This window comes from Camelus dromedarius, chromosome 9, assembly GCF_036321535.1.
Source record: "Camelus dromedarius isolate mCamDro1 chromosome 9, mCamDro1.pat, whole genome shotgun sequence".
Classification (NCBI taxonomy): Eukaryota; Metazoa; Chordata; class Mammalia; order Artiodactyla; family Camelidae; genus Camelus; species Camelus dromedarius.
Window position 1 is genome coordinate 74,297,981 of NC_087444.1, and position 26,355 is coordinate 74,324,335.

Sequence of the window (26,355 nt, forward strand, 5' to 3'; positions counted from 1 at the left end):
CGCCCGGGACGCCCCCTCCTGAGCGCGCGCCCCCCCTTCTCTCTTGCAAGCGCCAGGGCAAAGGCGGAGACAGCGGGGTCCCTCCTCCCCCCTCTTTCCCTCCAGGGGGAACCCCCCTTCCCCCCTCCTTGGCTCGGCGGCTGCACCCCCTCCCTTGCCCGCCCCTCCGCCCCTGTCCCCTCCCTCCCCCGCCCGGGGCCTTCCCGGGCCTTCGGCGGCAGCAAAGAAAAAGAGAGAGAGAGAGAGAGAGAGAGAGAGAAGGGGAAAAAAAAAGCAACAGCGGAGGGAGCGGCGGCGGAGGAGAGCGCGCGCGCGCCCCCTCCCTCCCTCCCTCCCCCTCCCCCTCCCCCCAATTTCCACCGCGGCCAATTCATGGACAGGAACTACCCCAGCGCCGGCTTCGGGGACCCGCTCGGCGCCGGGGCGGGATGGAGTTACGAGAGGTCAGCGAAAGCTAGGTAAGGAGCCGAGGGTGGCCTGGAGGAAGGGGCCAAGGGGTGGGGGCCCAGCCGGGCCAGGCCCGCCCGGCGACGCGTGCATCGCAAACTCCCCTCCGGCTTGCAAGGGAGCGGCCTTCCCCGGTTTGCAACAACGCCGCCGCCCCAGTTTGCAAATTGCAAACTCCGCCAAAGCCAGCTACGGCATGCAAAGAGAGAGATGCAGCGGGAAAATGGGGGTGCAAAACAATTTCAGACGGGAAGGCCTTGGGAAGGTGGGAGGGACTGGCGAAGCAAGGCCTGGATTTCCCCCCATCCTTGGATTCCCGGCTTGCTGACCCCTCCCCCCGCGCCCCGGGCTCTGCTCTTGCAAAGGTGGGAAGGAAAAGAGAATTAGAAAGCAGACCTGGGGGGCGCGCCCCCCCAGGTCCTATTGTTCCGGGACTGCGCGAGACCGCGCTGCTCGGGCCCCCCCACGAAATTCCGCGCGTAGAGTGGGCACAGGGCCCCGCCCCCTTCCTAAACTGGGGTTCTGTGTGTGTAAGGGGGGGGCCTGGCATCTGGGACACGCCCCCTTGAACTCCCCCACCCCCAAAGACAGAATTCTAGTTAATGGCGAGGAATGAAGTGTTTGACCTCCTGAGTCTGGGCCATGGATTTGGGCCGTTGCATAGGAAGATTCGGATGTTTCCCGGGTGTGTGGCTGTGTGTGTGTGTGAGCCTGGGCCCAGTGTGTGCGTACCTGGCAGGCTGTTCACCTGCGAATCTGCCCCTTTCCTGCTGTTTATTTGTGTCACGCCCTCACTCTTCACCTGCCCCCTCCCCCTCCCCCCACACACCTGGTTTCCCAGCATGGCTAGGCATGACCCCACGTGTGTTAGTATTTTCCATGTGGGACTCCTCGCTCTGTATCTTTCTTTCCCCACGAGTGAGTTGGATACTGGTTTGCACACATACCTAGCTTTGCATGGGCCCATGCATTTCAACCCAGGGGGATGGAAGGTGTTCAAGTCCGCACTTGTACCTGGTACTTTCCCCGAGTCCTGTACCCTCCCCGCCCCCCAACCCTGCTTTTTGGGTAACAATCTGCCTCCTGCTCCCGCCTCGGTATGCACCATCCCATGAGGTTCAGGGCCTATGTGCTCCCACATGTCTGAAGAAGAGGGGGCGTCCCTCAAGGGTTGGCCCCAGGGCCTTGTGTCACCTGCTGGGTAGGAGCTGTGGAAGGAGGTTCACATTTTCAACTCAAGGCTCTTTCTCTGACTCTTGACCCTGTTTGTCTCCTTGTGCATGCCTGTGTTTGTAAACGTGAGGCTATCTGGGCTCTATTTCCTGGGGCTCGAGTGGAGACCATTTTTATGGCTCTTTAGGTGGGCACTCCGGTTCCCTTGTCTTCTTTCCTTTAGGGCCCAAAGTTCCTTAGGATAACCCCCAGTCCAGTCAGCTGGAAGATTCCCCCCAACTCCCCCGGGGATTTGCTAGTTCCCTTCTCTGAGGGCAGCTTCAGAGGATATCCTAACATCTCCCCCTTCCCCCCAGCTTGGTCTATGGCAGCTCCAGGACCTCGCACCCCGAGACGGACATCTTACACCGCCAGGCCTACGCGGCCCCCCACCCACTGCAAAGCTATGCCACCAACCACCACCCGGCAGGTACGGCCCCCGTCCCGCCCCCCGGGCTGGCCCTCCCTCCGAAGCAGCTGATTGGCTGCTTAAAGTTCCATCCCTTCCTAGTTGGCTGTGCTCTGCGTCCTGGCCCGCCCCTTGCTACTTCTCCTCTGATTGGTTTTTCTGGGGCTGCTTAATTTCACGCTGGATTCGTCCGCCCCTGTTTCTGGCCCCGCCTCTTTCGCTCCAATTGGTCGCGTCCTCTCAGCCCTCAGATCCCACCTTCTCTTCCAGGCTTTTCCGCCTCTCCAGCCCACCCCAATCCCTGCCCTTTGGGTTTGCCCATCCTCCTGGTTCCTTGGTTCTCTGAATTCTTTTCTTCCTGATTCCCTTTCTTCCTGATTGGCTCCGATTCTTCGACCCTCCCCCTTTCCCTTAGATTTGCACACTACCTTATTCTTCCGCTGTGGCCCTGCTTCTAACGCTTCCTATTGGCTCCCTTCCTTTGATCCTGCTGCCTTCCTTCCTAGATGGATCTACTACGAGACTGTGGTGTCCAATTTGATCCTTGATCCTCTAGGTTGGGTCCTTCCCTTTATTCCTCTCCATTTTTTTTTTAATCTGCATTCTCTCTCTTTGACTCACCCCCTTTTGACTTGTTTTCTGGTTCTCCCAGTGGCTCCAGTCACCCCAAGCCTTCCCCTTTCTGGAACTGCCTGAATCCTTTGACCTCTCATGGACCAAAAGGACTCTCTGCCATTTTGCTCCCACATTTTTTACTGCTGGATTTTTCTACTACTTTGTCTACCTTTCCCCTCCTGGACTCCTTACTCTTATGATTGTATCAAACCTCATCCTGCCTACTCTCTCCCTAACTTATCTCTGCCCACTTTTTCCTCTCTGAACCTGACCCTTCCCTCCAACCTGTTTTCCTGACCCAGCGTGCCTTTGGCCTGCTCTTTTTCCCTTTTAACCCTGCCCTATCCCCCACCTAGCTGACTCTACCCCCCTGACCCTTGCCAGGCCTCTCTGGACTCTTCGACACTGGCCTCCACCACGCAGGCTCAGCAGGGCCCGACGCCTCCGTCATGAACCTCATCTCGGCCCTGGAGTCCCGGGGCCCCCAGCCTGGCCCCTCTGCCTCCTCTCTCCTCTCCCAGTTCCGCAGTCCTTCCTGGCAAACAGGTAAGCCCATCGCCAGCCCAGGTGGGCCTGGGTGGGGCTGGCTTGTGGTCAGCTCTGACCTACGGTCTCCTCCCTCATCCCCAGCCATGCACACGCCAGGCCCCACGGAGCTCTTCATCTCAGGCGCCCTGCCGGGTTCCAGCACCTTTCCATCCTCCTCTGCCCTGTCGGCCTATCAGCACCCGGCTTCCTTTGGCAGCCGCCCCTTCCCAGTGCCCTCATCTCTCAGCCTCCAGGACCCCCCATTTAGTCCCCCAGCTAATGGGCTCCTGTCCCCTCATGACGTACTGCACCTGAAGCCCTCGCAGGCACCCACGGTACCCTCCTCACTAGGCTTTGAGCGCCTGGCAGGGGGTGGTGTCCTGGGGCCCGCTGGTCTTGGCCCAGCCCAAACTCCCCCTTACCGCCCTGGCCCCCCAGACCCACCCCCACCTCCCCGCCACCTCCCAACTCAGTTCAACCTGCTGGCTTCCTCTTCCGCTGCCGCCGCCGCCGCCGAGCAATCCTCTCCACAGCTCTACAACTTCTCGGGTGCTGCCCCGGGCCCACCGCCACCCGAGCGGGCCCTGCCCCGCCAGGACACCGTCATCAAGCACTACCAGCGGCCAGCCAGTGCCCAGCCCCCTCCACCCCCGCCACCAGCCCATGCCCTCCAGCACTACCTGAGCTGCGGAGGCAGCTACCCTTCCATGGGCCACCGGGCCAACCTGGCCTGCAGCCCCCTGGGTGGTGGGGAGCCCTCCCCAGGCGCTGGCGAGCCTAGCAAGGCTGGGCCCAGTGGAGCCACGGCCGGGGCTTCGGGCAGGGCTGCAGGCCCCGAGGCAGCAGGAGGAGGTGGGGCAGGGGGTGGTGGTGGAGGTTACCGCCCCATCATTCAGTCACCTGGTTATAAGACAGGCAAAGGTGGTTATGGGGCAGCTGCAGGTGGTGCCAATAGGCCCCCACAACCCCGTTCGACTGCCACGCCCAAATGCCAGAGCCTAGGTGGGCCTGCAGCTGCCTATGCCCCTGGGAAGGCCTCTGGGGCTGCTGGGGCTGGGGGCCAGGCTTATTCCCCTGGTCAGCCCCAAGGGCTTCTAGGGCCCCAGGCCTATGGGCAGAGCTTTGGAGGAGGTCAAGCACAGGACTTGAGCAAGGGCCCTAGCTACTCAGGGGGGCCCCAACAGCCCCCCAATGGCCCCCCGCCTCCTGGCCTAGCCACATGTCAGAGCTATTCCCCAGACCAGCTGCAGGGGCAGCTCTATGGGGTTCAGGGTGAGCCGTATCCAGGACCAGCCGCCCACTCCCAGGGGCTACCCACAGCCAGCCCCTCACTCAGCTACAGTACTGGCCATTCGCCAGCACTCTCGGGCCATGGAGGTGGTTGGGGGCCCAGCTCCCTGGGGGGCGGCGGAGAGGCCAGCCCCTCTCACATCATCCGCCCGCTGCAGTCGCCGCCTGCCACCGGCCGCCCACCTGGAGTTGGCTCTCCAGGAGCCCCTGGCAAATACCTGAGCTCCGTCCTGGCCTCGGCCCCGTTCCTGGCCCCCCCAGGAGCTGGCAGCTACGCAGCTGGAGCAGGTGGCTACAAGGGCAAGGGGGACGGCTCTGAGCTGCTGGCTGGCCCTGGTGGGCCTCCTGCTGAGCGCACTGAGGATGAAGAATTCCTCATTCAGCACCTCCTGCAGGCACCCAGCCCCCCGAGGACCTCAGGGGCAGATGGCCTGGTGGGCGAAGATGGGGCAGCGGATGCCTCCAAGGGACTCGGGGGGAGTGGCGGGGCTGGGGGTCCCCCAGGCACGCCCTACGAGCTGGCCAAGGAAGACCCCCAGAGGTACCATCTGCAGAGTGTCATCCGAACCAGCGCCAGCCTTGACGAGGGTGCCACGGCAGCCCTGGAGCTGGGCCTGGGGAGGCTGAAGGAGAAGAAGAAAGGGCCAGAACGGGGTGGCGAGACCCCCGAGGGGCTGGCCACCTCTGTGGTCCACTATGGGGCAGGTGCCAAGGAGCTGGGGGCCTTCCTCCAAAAGAGCCCCCCACCCCCACCTCCCTCGGCCCAGTCTGCCCAGCCTACCCCCCACAGCCTCCTCCTGGAGGCCGGGGGCCCTGATCTACCACTGGTGCTGCCTCCCCCACCCCCCCAGCTGCTCCCCTCGGTCCTCAGCCACGCTCCCAGCCCCTCTTCCAGTGCTCCCAAAGTTGGTGTCCATCTCCTTGAGCCGGCCACCCGTGATGGGGCACCCCAGCCCCCACCGCCACCCCCTCCACCTCCACCACCCATGCCCCTCCAGCTTGAGGCCCACCTCCGCAGCCATGGCCTGGAGCCAGGTGCCCCTAGCCCCCGCCTGCGACCCGAGGAGAGCCTGGAGCCACCCGGTGCCATGCAGGAATTACTTGGGGCCCTGGAGCCACTGCCCCCTGGGCCTGGTGACACTGGTGTGGGCCCACCAAACAACGAGGGCAAGGATCCCTCAGGCGCCTACCGCAGCCCTAGCCCACAAGGCACCAAGGCCCCCCGTTTTGTGCCACTCACCTCCATCTGCTTTCCTGACTCTTTGCTCCAAGATGAGGAGCGCAGCTTCTTTCCCACCATGGAGGAGATGTTTGGCGGAGGGCCTACAGACGACTATGGCAAGGCTGGGCCCCCTGAGGACGAGGGTGACCCCAAGGCGGGGACCGGGCCACCCCCAGGACCACCTGCCTATGATCCCTATGGGCCCTACTGCCCTAGTCGGGCGTCTGGAGCCGGTCCCGAGACCCCCGGCCTGGGCCTGGACCCCAACAAGCCGCCTGAGCTGCCCTCCACGGTCAATGCCGAGCCTCTGGGCCTGATCCAGAGTGGGCCACACCAGGCGGCCCCACCGCCCCCACCGCCCCCTCCACCACCGCCACCACCTGCCTCAGAGCCCAAGGGAGGCCTGACCTCACCCATCTTCTGCTCTACCAAGCCAAAGAAGCTGCTCAAGACGTCCTCCTTCCACCTGCTGCGGCGCCGGGACCCTCCCTTCCAGACACCCAAGAAGCTGTATGCCCAGGAGTACGAGTTCGAGGCGGACGAGGACAAGGCCGATGTGCCTGCCGACATCCGCCTCAACCCCCGGCGCCTGCCCGACCTGGTGTCCAGCTGCCGCTCCCGCCCAGCACTCTCACCCTTGGGCGACATCGACTTCTGTCCTCCCAACCCAGGTCCTGATGGACCCCGGCGCCGTGGCCGCAAGCCCACCAAGGCCAAGCGGGATGGGCCACCCCGGCCCCGGGGTAGACCCCGGATTCGCCCTCTGGAGGTCCCCACCACCGCTGGGCTGGCCTCGGCCTCCACACCTACAGACGGGGCCAAGAAACCCCGGGGCCGGGGCCGAGGCCGGGGCAGGAAGGCTGAAGAGGCAGGGGGTACTCGGCTGGAGCCCCTGAAGCCACTGAAGGTGAGGGGGACTGGGTTCCAGATGCCTGAGTGTTGGGGCCACATTTGAGCTTTAGGGGGCATGATGGGGGTTTATATTCTTAAAACCCCTAGGGTTCCACTGTTAGGGAGATCTGAGAATTGAAAGTTTTGGGTCTAGAGGTAGGTCGGGGGTTAGAGCTTGTGTTCTTAAGTTATAGATCCTACAGGACTATGAGTCGGGGGTCCTAGGTTCCTGGGTCTTGAGGGAGGCGGGTCAGTGACTAATGAGAAGGAGACCCCAGTCCTGTTATTCTGGAATCAGAGTCAAGGGGTCTGTGGGCTTGAATTCTCAGGTTCTATAGGCTGAGAATTAGAACTTAGGGCTCTTAAGTCGGGTGAGGGCTGGGGCCCCAGACTCCTGGGCCTAAGGGAGGAGGGGACTTGGGGCCCCGGACACGTGGGCCCTGACTCCCCACCGCCCCCATACCTAGATCAAGCTGTCTGTGCCCAAGGCCGGCGAGGGTCTGGGAGCCTCATCAGGTGATGCCATATCAGGAGCTGATCACAACAGCCTGGACTCTAGCCTCACTCGGGAGAAGATCGAGGCCAAGATCAAGGAGGTGGAGGAGAAGCAGCCTGAGATGAAATCCGGCTTCATGGCCTCCTTCCTGGACTTTCTCAAGTCAGGCAAGCGCCACCCGCCGCTCTACCAGGCCGGCCTGACACCCCCACTCAGCCCCCCCAAGAGTGTGCCGCCCTCTGTGCCGGCCCGAGGCCTGCAGCCCCAGCCCCCAACTGCCCCCGCCGTGCCACACCCGCCGCCTGCCAGTGCCTTTGGGCTGGGAGGCGCACTGGAGGCTGCCGAGAGTGAGGGGCTGGGGCTCGGCTGCCCTTCACCCTGCAAGCGGCTGGATGAGGAGCTGAAACGGAACCTCGAGACGCTGCCCTCCTTCTCCTCGGATGAGGAAGACTCTGTTGCCAAGAACCGAGACCTGCAAGAGAGCATCTCCTCAGCCATCTCTGCCCTCGATGACCCGCCCCTGGCCGGGCCTAAGGACACCTCTACCCCGGATGGGCCCCCCTTGGCCACCGAGGCTGCAGTCCCAGGGCCACCCCCTCTCCCGGGGCTCCCCAGTGCCAGCAGCAACGGCACCCCTGGTGAGCTCTGAGAAGGTGGTGTGGGCTCAGGGGTTCCCTGTCCTTCGCGTCACCAGGTCTGATTGTGTAGGTTTGGCACTGGTCACATTGCAGATGATGCAGATTTGCATATTTATGAGGCTAGCTTCCTACTTGAGAGCACGTTTTGAGAAAGAGGCATCTTTTTCTAATCTGCCCACAGGTGCTAAGTGGAATAGCAAGGACCCTAAGGTGGGCAGTGGAGAACACTGGGGGACAGGGCAGGTGACAGAGTTCTGGGAGAGCTTTTAAAACTGGTGGTGGATATGGGACCTGAGAAGGCCTCTAGGAGTTAGAGATGTGTGACAAAGGGCAGAAGAGGGTTTCAGGGGCAGAGAGATGTGGGGAGGGGTGTTTAAAGAGAAATGTTAACATTGACTAGTCAGATCTTGTGAGGGTTCATAGGGAAGGGCTGGGGTACAGCCAGGTCTGGGTGGTGTTCTGTCCTGCGAGAGATTTGGACAAAATTTAAGGGGCTGTGATGGGAGGGGGAAGAGGCATTGGGGGGATGAAAGAGTCAGGGTTTGGAGAAGGGCATTTGGAGCCGTTGATGAGGAGGTTTGGGGGCTGAGAGGAGTCTTAAGGAGTGGAGAGGTCTGGGAGGTTGTAGAAAGCGGGAAATGGAGTAAGAGGCTGAAGGGATGATAAGGGAAGAGATGAGAAACCCTCGAGGGTTCTAAGCAGACTGCCAGGATCTGCTGTAATGGGAGAGAGCATAGGGGTGAGAGAGCACCTTGGAACAAAGGGTCAGGGAGACTCAGCTAAGGACACAGGGATGGAGCAGAAGCAATGTTAGGAGACGGGAGGTGTTACAGAATTTCATGGGAAGTTACCAGGAAGGAGAGGGCACTGACAATGTTGAAAATGGAGAGAAGGCTGGGGACATGGGAGGGCTTGGATGGAGGAGGAGGAGATCTCTTATCAGGAAAAGAGAACTTGGAGTCATAGAGGGAGAGATTTAAAAAGTGGAAGGAATGTTAAGGAATGGGAGGTAAGAGCTACACTGGGGCTTTCAGGCAACAGAGACATTATAGGAGGCAAATAGGCGTTATAGATGGGAGACGGTTTCAGGGGCTCAAAATAACCACTGGAGCTGGGAAGGGGTCTCAGGGAGGGACCTTGGTGTGGCTGAAGGGCTCTTGGGGAGCCGAGAGGCAGTAAGGGGCAGAGGGGCTGTTAGCACGGGTGGGGGGACATTCAGGGACAAGAGAAATGGTGCTCAGGTGGTGAATGGTATTTGGGAGCTAGGAGGCATGTTGGGGCAGGGCCAGGAGCATCATAGAGACTAGGCTGGGGGGCAGGAGGGAGCTAGAGATGGGAGGGGGCATTGATGGGACTGCAGAGGCCTCCTGGCCATTGTGGTGGGGACACTGAACAGTGGTATTGGAAGACAGAACTACCCTAAGGTACAAAGGGTTTTTGGGAGGCTGGGGAAAGATGGGGAGGAACAGAGCAGCATGTCTGAATAGGAAGGCTCACTAGGACATTGGAGAGAGAAGTTAAACGGCTGTAGGCTTTCTTGGAGGTGTCTGGGAACAGGGGGTGGGAACTGAAGGTCAGGGAGGGGACAGGTGAGCAGGGGCAGGCAGGAGCTTTGAAGGAGAAGGAAGGGCAACAGAAGAGGAATAAAAAGTGGGAGAGATGGGTGCCAGGTAAAGACCTTAGTTTGATCAGGAGGTATGTTGGGGTGCAGGGCCAGAAGAGGGCTGTGTTGGGACCCAGGGGGAATGGGCAGGGAGGCCTTTCACTGACAGCAGATGTGAGTGGGGACTTGTGGGACATTGACGGGCAGCAGGTTGAAGCTCTGAAGCCTAGCCTAGGGGGTGGGGTCCAGGGGGCCTCGGAGTCCAGGCATCCAGCCCTGACGCCCCTCTCGCCCCCAGAGCCCCCGCTACTGGAGGAGAAGCCCCCGCCCTCACCGCCCCCAGCCCCGACGCCACAGCCGCCAGCCCTGCCCTCGCCACCCCCGCTGGTGGCCCCAGCACCGATCTCACCGCCTCCACCGCCCCCGCCACCCGCGCCGACCCCGCCGGCCCTGCCCTCGCCGCCCGCTCCGCCGCTCCCGCCCGCCGCTGCCCCCCAACCTGAGGAGCCCGCCGCCCCGTCCCCCGAGGACCCCGAGCCCCCAGACGCCCGGCCCCTGCACCTGGCCAAGAAGCAGGAGACCGCGGCCGTGTGCGGGGAGACGGACGAGGAGGCCGGCGAGAGCGGCGGGGAGGGCATCTTCCGGGAGCGCGACGAGTTCGTCATCCGCGCTGAGGACATCCCTTCCCTCAAGGTGAGTCCTTGTCGGATCGGACGACAGGGCCCAATGCTATGGCCACTGGAGTGTTTACTTAGCGCCTGTTAGGTGACAGGGCCAGTGCTGGGGGCTGCAGGTACAGTCCTGGCTGAGAGGCCCTCTGGGCCTGCTGAGTTGACAGTCTGATGGGGCTGATTGAGGTGACCCGCTGAACCAGCGTGGACTCACCGGCCTCTGGGACGTTATCTGGGTGTGTATGTGTGTTACCTATACATAAGATATGATGGTGGTTGAGATTTATTGTATGCACTCTGCTCTGCGTGCTAGGGTTGTACTAAGATCAGGGCTTGATCTTACGAAGATTCTAACACCAACTAAGGGATGCTTTAAAGGCGACTTGTCCTTATAGATGGAAACAGGAGGCATTGACATGACATACTTACTGAAAATGCACACACGTAACCTGTAAATGTAATAGCCTGTGGTTTGGAAACACTTTTATGTCAGACTGTATCTTAAACACCTTACCTACACCAGACCATTCACTACTTGCAGTTACTCTCCACGCAGGGGGAGTATTCCTCCCCCGCCCCCTCCCTATCCATCCTGCTGCCTGTTTTTATAAATAAAGTTTTATTGGCACATAGCCCTTCCCATTTATTTGCATATCCTCTGTGGCTACTTTCCCTGTACAATAGCAGAGTGGGGTGGTTTCAGCAGAGCTTAGGTGACCCACAAAGCGAAAAATATTTCTTGTCCGCCCTGTTATAGAAAAGGTATACTGACCTTTGCTGTACTTTGTTCATTGGACAGGTAGAATTGGATTAGAGGGTTAATAAAAGAGCTTGACAAGAGTAGGTGACATCAGATGCCTGCATAGTGCTTCTTACAGGGCATAAGATAGAGTAGGTCAGCAAGCCATTGTCACCTGATGGTGACATCTAAGGCTAAGGCCCTTCTTTATGTTAGTAACTGCCAGACTGGGTATTGACTCTGGGGCAGGAACCATGTTTGGTCCTGGATGTATGTTAACACATTTGATTTTATCTTGGGTGTTTTTCCTTCTAAATTATAGAAAAAATTGTGAAATTAATTAATTGTAAGGATAATGACTATCATGACCTTACCTTGTGAAGTATGTTTGTTGAGATGAACCGAATATGCTTTTTCCTCTTATTTTCTCATGTTTTTTTGTGGGAAAAGTAGGATACCAGGACTGTGTTGTATCCATCACCCAACTTTAACCAGCATCAAACTCCTGATTGGTCCCACTTCCCCTCCGCTCTGGCATATTCTGCCCCTCCCCTTGCCCCCCCATCCCAGACCATATCTTTTTACCCACACTTTTATCATCTTCTTAACGTGGTTTTTGATATGTATCTCTTGTAAAGTTTCGTTTGTATGTATCAAAACCCCAAAACCATCACAATTATAAAGCAAAATGCTGGGGTGAATACTCACATCCCCCACTACTCAGCCAGCGACCGGAACAATCCCAATGCCTTGAGTCTTGATGTCCTTCCCTGGCCAGCCCTCCTGCTTCCCTCACGATGTTCTCACTCCGCTGGTGCCGTGTATACATCCTCTCATTTTAACCTTAAGACTTGTATTTGGCCATCAGCCTGGGACAGGCAGGAAAGATGTCAAATGAACACGGTGATCGGAACAGCTACCAACACTCGGGATAGGATCAGGGGCACATCACAGTCAGAATTCAGCGTAATCTTTTTTATTCTTTAATCATGGTAACTAATGCATGCCACGAAGTTGATCATTTTAACCATCTCTAAGGGTACCATTCAGTGGCATTGAGTATATTCACATTGTTGTGCAACCATCATCACCATCTGTCTGTAAGATTTATAGTTGTAATCGCCTTTCTTTATAGGGATTACTATTCCCATTTTACAGGGAAGGAAACTGAGGCTCAGAGCACTAAAGTAGGCTTCCCAGACTTTCATAAGTTTTGGACCCGCACCTAGTTCTACTGGCACTGGGAGCCACTCTCTCAGCACCAGAGTCAGCTGTTCTCTGTGTCTGTTCTGTCAAACACTGATTGCAGCATCGGGCCAAGTGAACAGGGCTACTGGGGTGGAGACCGTGACTGTCCCCAGTTTACAGATGAGGAAGTTCACGTTCAGAGAGAGAATCATTTGGCTGGCGGGTGCCAAGCCGGGATTGGAGCCAGGGCCATCTGATACCATCGCCCAGCTGGCATGGGGCAGGGGAGGGGGCCAGGCGAGGACTCAGATGCTTAAAATACAACACGAGTATGTGTTATAACTGAGGACTCACAGCCCCAGGATTGAGCCATTCACGCAGATGAGGACCTGTTCATGTGCCTGGAGTCAGAGCAGGCTGGTGGCGGTGTTATTAAGAGCCCAGCTTTGGTGTTAACCTGACTGGCTTGAATCTCTGCCACTTCCCAGCTGGACTGATGTTGACCCTTCCTGAGCCTCAGTTTCCTCATCTGGAAAATGGGGCTGGTTGTATTGGTACCTGCTTCACACAATGTGAGAACTCAGGCATTCTGGCTTGTCCAGTGCCCTGACTGTGGGTGGCACACAGAAGATGCCCTATAAACTTGGCCTCTGTTGTTGATCTCAGTGATCTTGGGCAAATCTCTAGTGCAGAGCTTGGCAAACATTTTTTGTAAAGGGCCAGACGGTAAATATTGTAGGCTTTGCAAGCTACGTAGGGTCTCTGCCGTGGATTCTTGGTTTTTGTTTGTTTTTCTTTCTCACAATCTTCTAATGGAGAAACCAGAAAGGAGAATAGCTCAGTGGTAGAACTCATGCTTAGCATGCATGAAGTCCTGAGTTCAATCCCCGGTACCTCCATTATTGAAAAAAAAAATGTAAAAATCATTCATTCTTAGCTCATAGATCTATAAAAATGGGCCACGGGTCATAGTTTGCCCTAGAACAATGGCAGTCCCATAGAAATGTCATATGAGCCATACATGTTATTTTAAATTTTGTCGTACCCATGTTTTTTAAAAATCAAAAGTTTTGTGAGATATATACACACATAAACACAGGGCTGTATTTTCTTTAACCCAGCATGTCTAAATATCATTTCACCATATGGTCAGTGTGGAAAAAGTTAATGAGATTTTTTTTTTTTGAGGAGAGAGAAGTAATTAGGTTTATTCATTCATTCATTTATTATTATTTTTAACGGAGATAGTAGGGCGTGAACCCAGGACCTCATGCATGCAAAGCACACGCTTTACCACTGAGCATTACCATCCTCCCTTAATGAGATGTTTTATGTTCTTTCCTGATTACTGAGTCTTTGAAATCCACTGTTTACTTTGTACTCATGGAACGTATTGATTTAAGTGAGCTGCATTTTGAGTACTCAAGAGCCACATGTGGGGAGGGGCTACTAAATTGGACAGCGTGGGATCAGCACCCTCATCTCTGCTTCCTCACCTGTAAAATGGGAGTGATAATGTTAACTCCCAGTTCCTGGAGATGGTGAAGATTTAGCAGGGTGTAAACTGTGGGCATGTAACTGTGAGCATGTAAGAGCTTGTTGGATGGAGAAAAGTGTGGGGAGGGCAGCCTAGGCAGCGAGAAGAATCTGTGCAAAGCCTCTGTGGTGAGGCATGCTTTATGTTTGTGATGTGCAAGGGGTCAGGGGGCTGGACAGTGAGTGCTGAGGCTGGGAAGGTGGGCAGGGTTCAGATGATCCTGGGGTGAGATCAATGGGTGCCTGTTTGAGAATCTGCTCTGGGTTGCCTGGCTGCTGCCAGGGCCCCAACCAGCAGGGAGGTGGCTGGGGAGGTGTGCCGTCCTGTGACAGTCTGTCCACTGCCTTACTTCTGTGATGCTGACTCTCCTGTTAATGAACCCTGCAGCTTTCTCCTTAACACCAGGCTGGGTGCTTCTAGCTCACTTACATCTTGCTACTTCCTGCTCTTGTCTCAGCTTGTCACAGTTCAGATTCCCAGAAGAGAATCTGATTGGTCCAGCATAGCATTTGGAGTCAAAATGGGGTTTGTGATATGCCTGTTGATTGGCTGCCTCTTGTCAGGTCTCCTCCAATCAGCTGTGGCTTCTATTTAGCAGAGGTAAAGGCAGGGCAATCTCCTAGTAAGGGGATGTGGGTGTGGCCAGTGATATGATTGGTATGAGGAGAAGCAGGAAGGACGTGGCTTTGGGAGTAGCTGATCCTAGCTGGGGAGCAGGCAAGGATGATGATGCCAAGGGGTTGGGCCCGATGACTAGGGGGTGGTGGGGATCCTGGGAGGAAGAGTGGTTTTGGGGAAGAAGCCAAGTCCAATCGGGATGTGGTGAACCAAGGGCCCTAAGTCCAACTAGAGAACCAGCCAGCTCCTTAGAGAAGGAAGATCGGAAGTGGGAAGAGACAGGAGGGAGTGCTCCCCCCTGGCTTGGGGGAGGGGAGTGTGCTCTGATGTAATTTTTAAAAAATCCTGAGAACTGGAACAGGGAACACTATATCCACGTTGAGAGGGGAAAAGGCATCCCTGGTGGGGGGCCTTGTGTAGGCAGAAACCTGAGGTCAGAAAGTCTGGGGTTTGTCTGCTGAGCTTTGAGGGTCTGGATTGCCTGCTGGGCAGGGGTGCGGGAAAGAAAGGAAACTGAGGCAAATGCTCTGTGCCAGGCTGTGGAATCTGCACTGGGGGCCCTGGAAGGTTTTAGAGCAGAGCAGGGTGTAAATGAACTGAATCTTTGAAAAGGTTTTGAAATGGGCTGAGGAGCCAGGAGGGAGGGCTGAGAACCATGGTATCCTGGAGGAAAGCATGTGGTTGGGATGCCCATATTCCTGTCTCATCTTGCCTCACTCTTCTTTTTTTTTCTTTTTTTTTTTAAATGCATGTACTGGGGATTGAACACTAAGCATGCGTTCTACTACTGAGCTCTTCCCACCCCGCTCATCCTGCCTCATTCTTGTATGATGAGACTTAAGCCCAGAATCCTGCTGGACCTCTTTTTCATCAGGTTATTGTAACTCCTCCTTTTTGTTCCCTTGGCTGATCTGAAGGATATAGAAAATCATGTATGTAAAAGCATTTGACCAAAAACCAATAATGGATAGCGAGTACCTGGCACTCAGGCACCAGTGCTGCAGCTGTTGCCGGTGGCAGACATCACCAATTGATCCCAGCACTCACTCCTGCTGAGCTTAGCATTCAAGGCAGCCATAATTAATCAACTGGAGTACTCATCATCTGAATCCTGTTTCTCACTTGACTATGGTTTCTTTGGATGCAAGGACTTGCCCCTAATTCATCTCTGGGCTATCACAAAGTCCAGTGCACGTTTCTTACTGTATTTCTTATTCTTTACTTACCTGCATCTGTTAGTTTTCTTCTAGAGTCACAGTTGTCACCTACTTTATTTGGCAGTCCCTGGTCATCACCCAGCCCCCTCATGGAAGGCATGGTCCTTCCAGGACTCATTTCAGTGTCACTTCTTCGAGGAAGCATTCTTGGATTCACACTGAGTTCAAAGTCCTCCTTCTAGGCTTCTGGGGCAGCTGCCATTAGCACATTTATTACTTGTGCTGTTATTTTTTCCTGCCTGTCTGGCTCCCCTGCTGCTCCCCTCACTCCCCAACATCAGGTGCTGGGTCTGACATCCTTTGGTTCCCAGTGCCCAGCTGGGGCACACAAGCCTTAGGGTGGGGGTCTGAGTGTGCTGGGGGAAGTGGAGATGTGGAAGCGTTTCTGTCATTGTGTACTACCATGCTATAGACAGGCTGATGAAATCAGTGGTCTCCGGTAACCTGTCACCTGTCTATTCTTAGCACAAGCCGCCAGCTGTTTTGTTTATTTGCTTGTCTGCCTTGTTACCTCTATAATGAAGACCCCCAAAAGGCTTTGTTCATCTCATTCACCACCGGGGCCCAATACCGTATCCAAAAGATGGTGGGTGCTTAGGTTTTGTCATGTCTTTGAGTAATGTGGATGGCTTATACCATACCACTGTAAAGCTCTAGTACCTAAAACCTTGTAGCCCAAGAACGAGTGGCCTGATTGAGAGTGTAGACAGTCCCCGATGGTTCAAGTTAGGATCTTTCAGCTTTGTGATGGTGTGAAAGTAATATGCATTCCGTTCAGAAACCATGCTTTGAATTTTAAATTTTGATCTTTTCTTGGGCAAATGACACGCACTACAATTCTGTCTCATGATGCCAGGCAGGGGCAGCGAGCAGCAGCAGGCCACCAGCTCCTGGTCAGCCAGGCCGTCAATCACAAGGGTAGACAGCTGATCCACTTACAACCCTTCTATTCCAGGCAACCATTCTGTTTTTCATTTACAGTACAGTATTCAATAAGCTGCATGAGTTACTCCACACTATTATAAAATGGGCTTTGTGTTAGATGGCTTTGCCTAGCTGTAGGCACATGTACATGTTCTGAGCATGTTTAAGGTAGGCTGGGCTGAGCTCTGATATTCGGTAGATGAGGTGTATTCAGTGCGTTTTCGACTTGCGATGTTTTCAACTTACGATGGATTTACTGGGGTGGAACCCCATGGTGAGTCGAGGAAGCTCTGTATTGGGGAAGCCATAGCAAGGCGGAAGCTGGATCCCCAGAGCTGAGAGCATCAGGAGGCCAGAAGATATCTGTCAGCTGGATGTTCGTTGATGCTTGTTGACTACGATGCCTTTTCTCTAAGGGGGTGTGGAGGGAGGACAGAGGGCCAGGAATTGGGGGCGGGAGGGCAGGACTGGGGATTGACCCTGCCCGCCTTGCTGTGCCCCTCCTCAGCTGGCATTGCAGACTGGGCGTGAGCCCCCACCCATCTGGCGAGTCCAGAAGGCACTGCTGCAGAAATTCACTCCGGAGATCAAGGATGGGCAGCGGCAGTTTTGTGCCACCAGTAATGTAAGCCTGCAGCCTGGACTCGAGGCACTCCGGGGAAGGTGGGGGGAGTGTGGAAGCCAAGATCCCCCTCCCACATGGCTCTGATTCCCCCTGGGACTGAGATATGTCAGGTAGGGGGTCTCCACCTCCCAGCAGGCCCCGTGTAGCTGCTGTGGTGGCCCAGGGCAGGGTGGGAACAGGGTGTTGGGCTGCCTGGCTGGGACGGATAAAGGAGTCCTCACATGCTTCTTTCTTTCCATAGTATTTGGGGTATTTCGGGGACGCGAAAAACCGGTACCAGCGCCTTTATGTCAAGTTCTTGGAGAACGTCAACAAGAAGGATTATGTGAGGGTCTGTGCTCGGAAACCCTGGCACCGGCCCCCAGTGCCGGTCAGGTACTGCAGGGGCCAGGCGGCAAGGTGGTGGACAGGGCTAACAGGGGTGGGGATGGAATGTGCAAGAGGGAAAGAGTCAGGGTGGGGTTGGGGCACAGAGACCCAAAGAGAGGAGAAGAGAGACCAACTCAACAAGAGGGAAGCTGGTTCTGGGCTTGGAGCTGTGGGCTAGGTGGTAGGGGTGGGGGTACCCCAGGAGGAGAATTTGGGCTTCAGGGGCTGTTGACTGCAGTCCCTTCCACGTCCCCTTCCAGACGATCTGGGCAGGCCAAGGGCCCCACCTCCGCTGGGGGCAGCTCTGCACCTCCCCCCAAGGCCCCGGCACCACCTCCTAAGCCCGAGACGCCCGACAAGACGACAACTGAGAAGCCCCCAGAGCAGACGCCGGAGACGGCTGTGCCTGAGCCCCCTGCCCCTGAGAAGCCATCCCCTCCACGGCCTGTTGAGAAGCAGAAAGAGAAGGAGAAAGAGCGGGCAACACGTGGGGAACGGCCCCTGCGGGGCGAGCGGGGCACTGGCAGCCGGCAGATTCGGCCCGATCGGAGCCTCGCCGCGGGCCAGCCCGCCACCTCCCGCCTGCCCAAGTCCCGGCCCACCAAGGTGAAGGCCGAGCCGCCCCCCAAGAAGAGGAAGAAGTGGCTGAAAGAGGCGGCAGGCAACGCGACAGGCGGGGGCCCACCAGGCAGCTCCTCGGACTCGGAATCATCCCCAGGGGCACCCAGCGAGGACGGTAAGGCCATCGTATGGCTGATGGGAGGAAACTCCTTGGCCTTCAGAAAGGGAGATAATGGGTGAGGGCTGTCCAGAGGGCTCCAGGTAACATGAGCAAACAGTCACGGTAATAATATGTAAATTAAAAACAGTAGCAATAGCTAACAGTACTGTGGCACCTAGTGTATGACAACCTGTCTTGTAAGTTCTTTCTGTACATTAACTTACTTGCTTTTTCACAGTAATCTTAGGAAGTGGATACTAATACTATTCAAATCTGAGATACTCAAATACAGGTGAGGAGCCTGAGACACCAAGAGAGCGCAGCACAGCTGGAATGTGGCGTCCCACCTGAGTTAGCGGAGCCCCAGGCTCTGTTCTCCAACGCTGTACTGTTTGGTCAGGCAGGTTCTGAGGGCTGCAGAAGATGAGGGACCAGCATCTATCCTGGAGGCCCAGAGATGGTAGTGTTTCCTGTGACTCACTGGTGACTCCAGGGAAGGAGCATCACCTCTTTGTACCTCAGTGACCTCACCTGTAGAATGATTAATAATAAAGCAAAATGGGTATTCACAATAAAGCATGTAGGAGGGAACTTGCCTGTAATGGGCACCAGATGTGAGCTCCATTGCTTAAAATGATGTCTGGTTTATTTATGATGGCAATCACAAGAAAAAAAATACATGTACATGTATGTAAAGTAAATGTGACAGCCAACTTTCATTGGTCACTTATTAGGTGCCAGGCATTGTTTTAAGTGTTTTACATGTTGGCTCATTTTATCTTTACGTAAACCCGTGAGGTAGGTGCTGTGGAATTACGTTCATTTTAAAGATGAGAAAACGGAGGCTCTGGGAGGTGATAGGACTTGCTCAAGGCCACAGACTCTTTCAAGTGTAGTGCAAGAGTAGCCGTTTCAGCAGAGACTAAGCATACAGCTAGTCAAATGACAGAGATGGAGTTCTCTTTCCATCAAAGCCCTGTTGAAGTTGGGAGGTTTGTGGAGTAGAAAAGGCTCTTCTCAAGGTTGTCCAAGGTCCCAGTTTCCTTTCCTCTGGTTGCTCTGACGCCCCGCAACATGCTGTCCTTCACCGCGTGGTCAGAGGCAGTCCAGGAGCCCCACAGCCGCAGCCTTGCCAGTAGGAAGGGACCCCAGGGTAGGGATATGGCTGACCTTCCTATTAAGTGCCAGATCTGGGAGTGGCCGACATTCTTCTCATATCCCATTGGTCAGAACTAGTCACACAGACACACTTAGCTGCAAGGGGGCCTGGGAAGTGTAGTCTTTTAACTGGGCAGTCAGTGCTCAGTCAGGCCAAATGGAAGCAGTTAAAACTGAGACAGAGGAAGGTACAGCAAAGGAGAAGTTTGACCAAAGGCCCAGATTTGCAGGTCTTTTTTTCCTTGCCTCTGACCCTCAATTTTCTTCTCTTCTGGAACAAATTATACATTTAATTCACATACAATGTAGCTCACCTGTTTAAAACCCATCATTCTTTGGCTTTTAATATAGTCACAGAGTTGTGCATCCAACTGGCAATTAATTTTAGACATTTTCATCACCCCAGAAAGAAACCCTACTTCCTTTGGCCATCACTCTCCTTCCTCCCCTCCCCCATTCCTAAACAACCAGTAAATGTATTTCTATAGATTTGCCTATTCTGGACATTTCATATAAGGGATATTGTATAACATGCAGTCCTTTGGGACTGGCATCTTCACTTAACATAATGTTTTTGAGGTTCATCCATGTTGTAGCATATATCAGTACTTCATTCCTTTTTGGGGGGGGTAATTAGGTTTATTTATTTTTATTATTATTATTAATTTAAAGGTGGTACTGGGGATCAAACCCTTGACCTCGTGCATGCATGCTAAGCCTGTGCTCTACCACTGAGCTCTACCCTCCCCCTTTTTTTCTCCTTAATTAAAGTATAATTGATTTACAATATTACAGTAATTTCAGGTGTATAGCATAGTGATTCAGTATTTTTATTGATTGTATTCCAGTTAAAGTTACTATAAAATATTGGCTGTGTTCCCTGTGCTATACAGTGTATATCCTTGTAGCTTATTTCTTATTATTATTCGTAGTTGTTTGTAGTACTTCCTTCCTTTTTATGGCTGAATACTATCCCATTGCTTGGATCTACCTTGCTGTGTTTATCCATGCCCTAATTGATGGACATTTGGGTGGTTTCCACTTTTTGGCTAATGCTATTCTGAACATAGGTGGACAGCCCTGAATTTTCTGAGGCTGGGAAATGGGGGGAAACTGAACTCTACCCTCAGGGAAGCAGTTCCCCTGCCAAGGGTCAGTATCTTTCTCTGGGTCCGGGTCTTTCTCCCTTCTCCCCATTTGACCAGGGCCCTTTCCAGGGTAAGAAGAGCCTGACTCTTGTCTGGGTGCCCTGAAGGTTCTGCCCAGACCAAGAGGCCTCAGAACCAACCCTTTTGCTGGTCCAAGACTCATGAACCCCTATGTCTGGAAGTGGATGCTCTCTACTTTCTTGGATTCACAGTGAAAGTTCTAGAAAGAGGCTGCAGTGATGGCTCCTTTCCCTCTTAGCTCACTCTCGTCCAGTTTCCTCAGCCTCTTTCTTCAGGTGTTAATTGAGCACCTACTCTGTGTGGAAACTGGGGTCCCAGCAGTGAACAGAATAGACAAAAACATGTATCCTCATGGGAGCTTACAGTCTAAGTGGGGGAGTCAATCAGATAAATATCTTATGTAATAGGATATGGAACAATATGAAAAATCAGCAGTGTAAGGCCGGGTGGGATTAAAGGCAGTAGAGAAAAATAAATCCAGTAAAGAGAAGCCAGGCAGAATACTGGGTGATGTTTTCAGGGGAGCAGGGAGTTGAGTAGGGCTTCTGGAAGTGATCCTGGAGCAGAGATCTGAATGCAACAAGGTCTGGGTGGTGTGACTAGGGGAGAGAACATTCTGGGCTGGGCGTGTCTGAGGATCGGGAAAGAGGCCAGTAGCTGGAGGAAGTGAGGGCAGAGAAGGAACGGGACCAGATCTTGGAGTGACCAGGGGCCTGGGGCTTTGTGGCCCCACTGGAAGGATTTTATCACGAGCAAAACAAGAGGCCTGGGAGGGTTCAGGCCAAGGCTTGATGGGGTCTGACTCCCGCTGCCAAGTGGTCACTCTGGCCTCTTGAAATGGCTGTCAGCAAGGTCCATCCACGTGGATAAATCAAGTGGACATTTCTCATGCTTCTTCCTCAGGGATATTTTGGGGTTTTCTCACACATAGCCCTCCTGCTTCTTTTTCCCCTGACGATGCTCCTTCTTGGCTTTCTGTTGGGTGAACCTCAAGTCCCTCGCTTGGCCTTGTTGCTGCTCATTCTGTGCCTCTCACTTGGCAATCTCCTACAACTTCCATGAGCCTCAGATTTGTTTCTTCCCCCAGCCACCTTCCAGCTCCCACTGAGCTGTCCTAATTTCTCCAGCTCAGGCACAGCCCCCCTGGCTACCCGGCCACCAGGCCAGAGCCTCCAGGCGCACCCCTCACCTCCATGGCAGGAAAGTCCCCAGCCCTGCCCCTCCCTCTCTGACCGCCCTGTCCCTTCTGCTCTTTACCACAGCCCTGGCCCTTTGGCCCCGGCCTCTGGTCTCACCCCTCCAGTCCATCCTGATACGGCCTCAGAGTGGTCTTTCTCCACTTACCCTCGCCTGTCCCTAGCTCATGGCTCTCCTGTGGCTCCCTAGTACCTGCCAGAAAAAGCCTCTGCCCTTTCCACCTCTTCTTGGAGGCCCCACGTAGCCTGGGGTGGGGGGTGTGGGCTGCACTGACTTGTGTGGTCTCAGCTCCAGTCTCCTCCCTCAATCTTGCCTTTTGTGATCTGATCTCTCGGACTTGATTCACTGGTTTGCAAATCAACTTCTGCTGCTTCTTTAGACTTTATTGAAGCTGCACTGAACTAGTGAACACAAAGTTCGCCAGCCTGGAGTCCTCTTTCTGTTCACTCAAGGCTCAGCTCCCGGGTGACCTTTAACAGCCATCCAAGTCTTGTCAGGCTGAGCTGTGATTCACCAATACAGTGTATTGTACTGGTGTTGAATAGTGTTCTCCAGCGGACTTGGACCTCCCTGAGAGCACGGATTTCTCTTCAGGTCTCTGGGGCTTAGAACACTGTCTGTCATACAGGCGGCCTCAGAGGAAGTTGGAATAACAGGTCCATGTCTCATTTTACTTTTTTCCCAGAACGGGCAGTGCCTGGGCGTCTGTTGAAGACTCGGGCGATGCGGGAGATGTACCGGAGCTACGTGGAGATGTTGGTGAGCACAGCACTCGACCCGGATATGATCCAGGCTCTGGAGGACACACATGGTGAGCAGAGGCCCAGGGGCCCAGACCCCAAGCCCCCAACCCCTCCTCTGCCCTTGTGCCTTGTGGGGCAGCAGCGCTTTTGACGCCCCTCCCTGTCTTTCAGATGAGCTGTACCTCCCACCCATGCGGAAGATTGACGGTCTCCTGAATGAGCACAAGAAGAAAGTCCTGAAGCGGCTGTCGCTGAGCCCAGCCCTACAGGTGCTTGAGGGGTCGGAAAGGGAGGTGTCTGGGGCCCCGAGGTCAGGCACAGAGGAGACACATGCATGTCAACCACTGCACTGGTCCCCAGAGCATCAGGTCCTGGAGTGGGTGATCGTTGGAAGAGCCAGGCTTGGCCAAGACAGTAGTGGAGGACTGGGCTGTCGAGAGGGGATCTCTGGGTTCCCAGCAGCCCTGCAGGCCCAGGTGGAGGGGAATGGGGATAGTGTGGCCAGGTTGACATGAAGGTCTGGGAGGGGAGCTGGGAAGGCCGGGCAAAGCATGGTTATAGAGTGCAAGCCTGGGGGCAAAGGGTAGACTAGGGCCTATACCTAGACCTCATTCTGGGGCACAGCGTTGAGCGGTTCTCTGTCCATGTAATTCAGGCTCTTCAAATCTCAGGCTCCAATATGAAGTCATCTACATAATTTCCCTTTTGGGGTGGAATATTAGGGTGACTCCAAGAATCCTGGGAAAGAACATTAATCTGGCTCTGAGAATTCTGTTGAGGATGTTAGTGTGGTGCTGAGAATTGGGGGATTAAAATGTTAGGATGGCTCAGAATTTTGGGATGGAACATTAGTCTGGCCCTGCGGGTTCTTGATGGATGTTAGTCTAGGTCTGAGAATTCTGGGATGGATTTTAGGCTAGCTCTGAAAATTCTTGGAGAGATGTTAATCTGACTATGAAGACATGGGGTAAAATGTTAATGTGGCTCTGGAACTCTGGGTGGGATCTTAGGATAACTGTGAGTATCCTGGAATTGACTGTTAGTCTGGCTCTGAGAAGTCTGGATCGGATGTTATGTTAGGGTTAAGAATTCCATTGTGGAATATGAGGAACAGGTCTGAGAATCATGGAATGGATGGACTATTAGTCTGGTTTTATACTTCTGGGATCGGTTAGCCTGGCACAAGGGATTCTGGATTTCAGGCTCTTAGAATTTTGAGTAGGATGTGAGCTCTGAATCCTGGGATGTTAGGTGTCTCTGAGAAGCTTGGATCTGGCCACAAAGCGCATTTTAAGGGTCACCAGGTATGCCTAGGTTTTCGCTGTCCTTGGAGGACACCAAGACTCCCAAGTGTCTTTCCTGATCTGCAGTTCCCTAGGGGAAACCGAGGCATCTGACCACTTGAAATCTGAGAACTGGGGGGTGGTTTTGGGGTGTGTAGGTCCAGGGAGGTCCCCTCTGACCCCATGGGATTCCCGCAGGACGCCCTGCACACGTTCCCCCAGCTGCAAGTGGAGCAAAGTGGGGAGGGCTCCCCCGAGGAGGGGGCCGTGCGGCTGCGGCCAGCGGGGGAACCATACAACCGCAAGACGCTCAGCAAGCTCAAGAGGAGCGTGGTCCGAGCCCAGGTGGGCCTGGGGCCCCGGAAGCAGTGGGCGGCGTGGGGAGAGCAGGGAGCGGGGCTGCCTAGCACTGGGCACAGGGGGAGCTGAGGCTTCTGCACTCTACCTGCCCAGGAGTTTAAGGTTGAGCTGGACAAGTCGGGATACTACACGCTCTACCACTCACTCCACCACTATAAGTACCACACTTTCCTGCGCTGCCGGGACCAGGTGAGCCCACCCGCAGTGCGCATGTGTCACCCTGGGATTCAGGCTCCTCCCTGGACTTGGGGGTTCCCCCCCCGCCCCCACCTCACATGCCCTTCTTCCCTCAGACCCAGGAGTCCAGCTCCCTACCTGCCTCCCCATGGGACACTGATCCCTAGGACCCCAGCCCCCTCCCACCCCAGCTCCATGTTCCACCCCCTGCAGACCTTGGCCATCGAGGGCGGCGCTGAGGACCTGGGCCAGGAGGAGGTGGTCCAGCAGTGCATGCGGAACCAGCCGTGGCTGGAACAGCTCTTCGACTCCTTCAGCGACCTGCTGGCCCAAGCACAGGCCCACAGCCGCTGCGGGTGACCCCAGCCCAGCCTGGGGGTGGGGCCACCTCCTCCACGAACCGAGAATTGGGACAGAACTGTGCCCTCAGGAGCTAACCCCTGGGCCCTGGTGCCGGGGAAGGTGGGGGGGGGTCATTGGTCAGGGTGTGTCCATGCTGCCCCAACAGGGCAGGGTTCAGAGTTCGACTCCCCCCTCTCCCAAGCTCTCTCCACTCCCTCCTCCCTCCTCCCACTGTCCGGTGTACAGAGAAATTATTTATATATATGTATAAATGTCTATTTAGTAACGGTTTCCCTTCCCCCTTGCCCCAATCCCCCCTCCACGGCCATAGCCCCAGCCCCCTCCACCTTGTACATAATGTATAGGAAAAGTCTATGTATGGTTGAGGGGGGCCTGGCGGCTTCAGAGAGCTGGGGGACCCCCTCCCCCCCCAAGCCCCCCTTACAGGCCAAGATCTTTGCTAAAGGCCATTCCCTCCCCAGGGCATTTGGTGTCGGGTGGGAGGGGGAAAATGCATCTTGTTAATTATTTTTAATCTTATTTATTGTACATACCTGGGGCGGGGGGCTGGGGAGGTCAGGGGGGGAGGGTCCCCTCCCTTTGCTCCTCCCACTCCTTTTCTACTGCGATTTGTCTGTGTCTGCCCCCCCACCCTCCCCACCCCTACCCTCACCCCATTGTCATCTGGATGTGGTTCTATTTTTTATCAGTCTCTTCTCTCCCCTCCTAACCCCTCTGCTCCCATCTCCCCCCTCCCCTTGTCTCTTGCTCTCTCTTGGGCTTCTGTACAACTCAACTTGTATACACTGTGTACACACAACCAGCCAAACGAAAACCCAATGGCAAACACTTTACTGGCTGGCTGGAGTGCCTCTGTCTTGCGGCGTGCTGGGGGGCTCAGGGGATGGCATAGACAGAGGGTCTAGAACGAGAAGGTGGCTTTTCTGGAGCCCTGGGAGGTGGTTGGTCTGGGATCATTGTATCTTTTAGGTCTTGCTGTGTAACGATTAGCCCACCCACCCCACAACTCAGTGACTTAAACATTTATCATCATAGGGTTTCTGACCATCCAGGAGTTTGGGAGCAGGTTAGTGGGATGGTATAGGCTGAAGGCTCTCTTGTGAGGGTGCAGTCGCCATGAGTTTGACCGGAGTTACAGAAGCTACTTCTAAGGTGGCTCACTTGTGTGGCTGTTGGCTGGAACCTCTGTTCCTTGCCATGTGGACTTTGCCGTAGGGTGGCTTGAGTGTCTTCAAGACTTGGCAGCTGGCTTTCCCCAGAGTGAATGATTGAAAGGAGAGAGCAAAGAGGAAGCCACACGATCTTTGTGCCCTAAGCTCGGACACTGCGCTGTTGCTTCTGCCACATTGCTCATTAGACAAGGGTCTTTATGCCCAGCACACCCAGGGAGAGGGAGATCAAGCTCTACTCTATGAAGGGAAAAGTATAAAAATTTTTGGATTTTGTTTGGTTTTTGTTTTTGGTGGCAGGAGGTGATTAGGTTTACTTATTTATTTATTCTTAGAGGAAGTACTGGGTATTGAACCGAGGTCCTCGTGCATGCTAAGCATGTGCTCTACCACTGGGCTGTACCCCCACCCCTGGATGTATTTTTTAAACGAGGGCAGGCAGTGACAGTTGTCAGAGTTGACCAGCTTTCTCTGGGCTCCCTGAAGTAAGCTTGAAGGTTGGTCTCTGTTCTTGAACCTGAAACCATGTATAAGGTCACAAGTGGACTGGCCTTTTAGACGTTGGCCTGCAGAGTTGAGGGTGGATTCCTGTATTCTCATACCTTCTTGGGGTCCCCCAAGAGCTTGTAGACTCTTTGGCTGTTTCTCAGATATGCTGAGTCAGAACCCACTTTTTAATATCCTGGGAGGATTCTAATACACGTTCAAGTTGGAGGAACAGTGTTCTAGAACAAGCGTGTTGAAAATTGGAGGTCAACTGGCAATCTACTAGAACC

At 54.8% G+C, this 26,355-nt stretch overlaps 1 protein-coding gene across 3 annotated transcripts; it reads left to right on the forward strand.

Annotated features, from left to right (window-relative positions):
• Positions 1–311: 311 nt before the first annotated feature.
• Positions 312–25,243, forward strand: PRR12 (proline rich 12). 3 transcript variants are annotated; one of them, XM_064489524.1, is made up of 14 exons: positions 312–458; positions 1,977–2,089; positions 3,068–3,229; positions 3,314–6,630; positions 7,082–7,748; positions 9,650–10,044; positions 16,754–16,870; positions 17,112–17,245; positions 17,500–17,975; positions 22,170–22,295; positions 22,399–22,496; positions 23,709–23,855; positions 23,964–24,059; positions 24,261–25,243. In XM_064489524.1, exons 1-14 carry the CDS (start codon positions 373–375, stop codon positions 24,405–24,407), a joined length of 6,081 nt encoding a protein of 2,026 aa, XP_064345594.1. In that variant the 5' UTR covers positions 312–372; the 3' UTR covers positions 24,408–25,243. The 3 variants fall into 3 exon arrangements, with proteins under 3 accessions (XP_064345594.1, XP_064345595.1, XP_064345596.1); XM_064489525.1 differs by having other exon boundaries at positions 7,103–7,748; XM_064489526.1 differs by lacking the exon at positions 23,709–23,855.
• The last annotated feature ends 1,112 nt before the right edge of the window (positions 25,244–26,355 follow it).

Coding starts and splice junctions, on each gene's coding strand:
- PRR12 (XM_064489524.1), top strand. CDS start 373: ATGGACAGGAACTACCCCAGCGCCGGCTTCGGGGACCCGCTCGGCGCC. Junction 10,045..16,753: donor AGGACATCCCTTCCCTCAAG/GTGAGTCCTTGT, acceptor GCCCCTCCTCAG/CTGGCATTGCAGACTGGGCG. Junction 22,497..23,708: donor CGCTGAGCCCAGCCCTACAG/GTGCTTGAGGGG, acceptor GGATTCCCGCAG/GACGCCCTGCACACGTTCCC.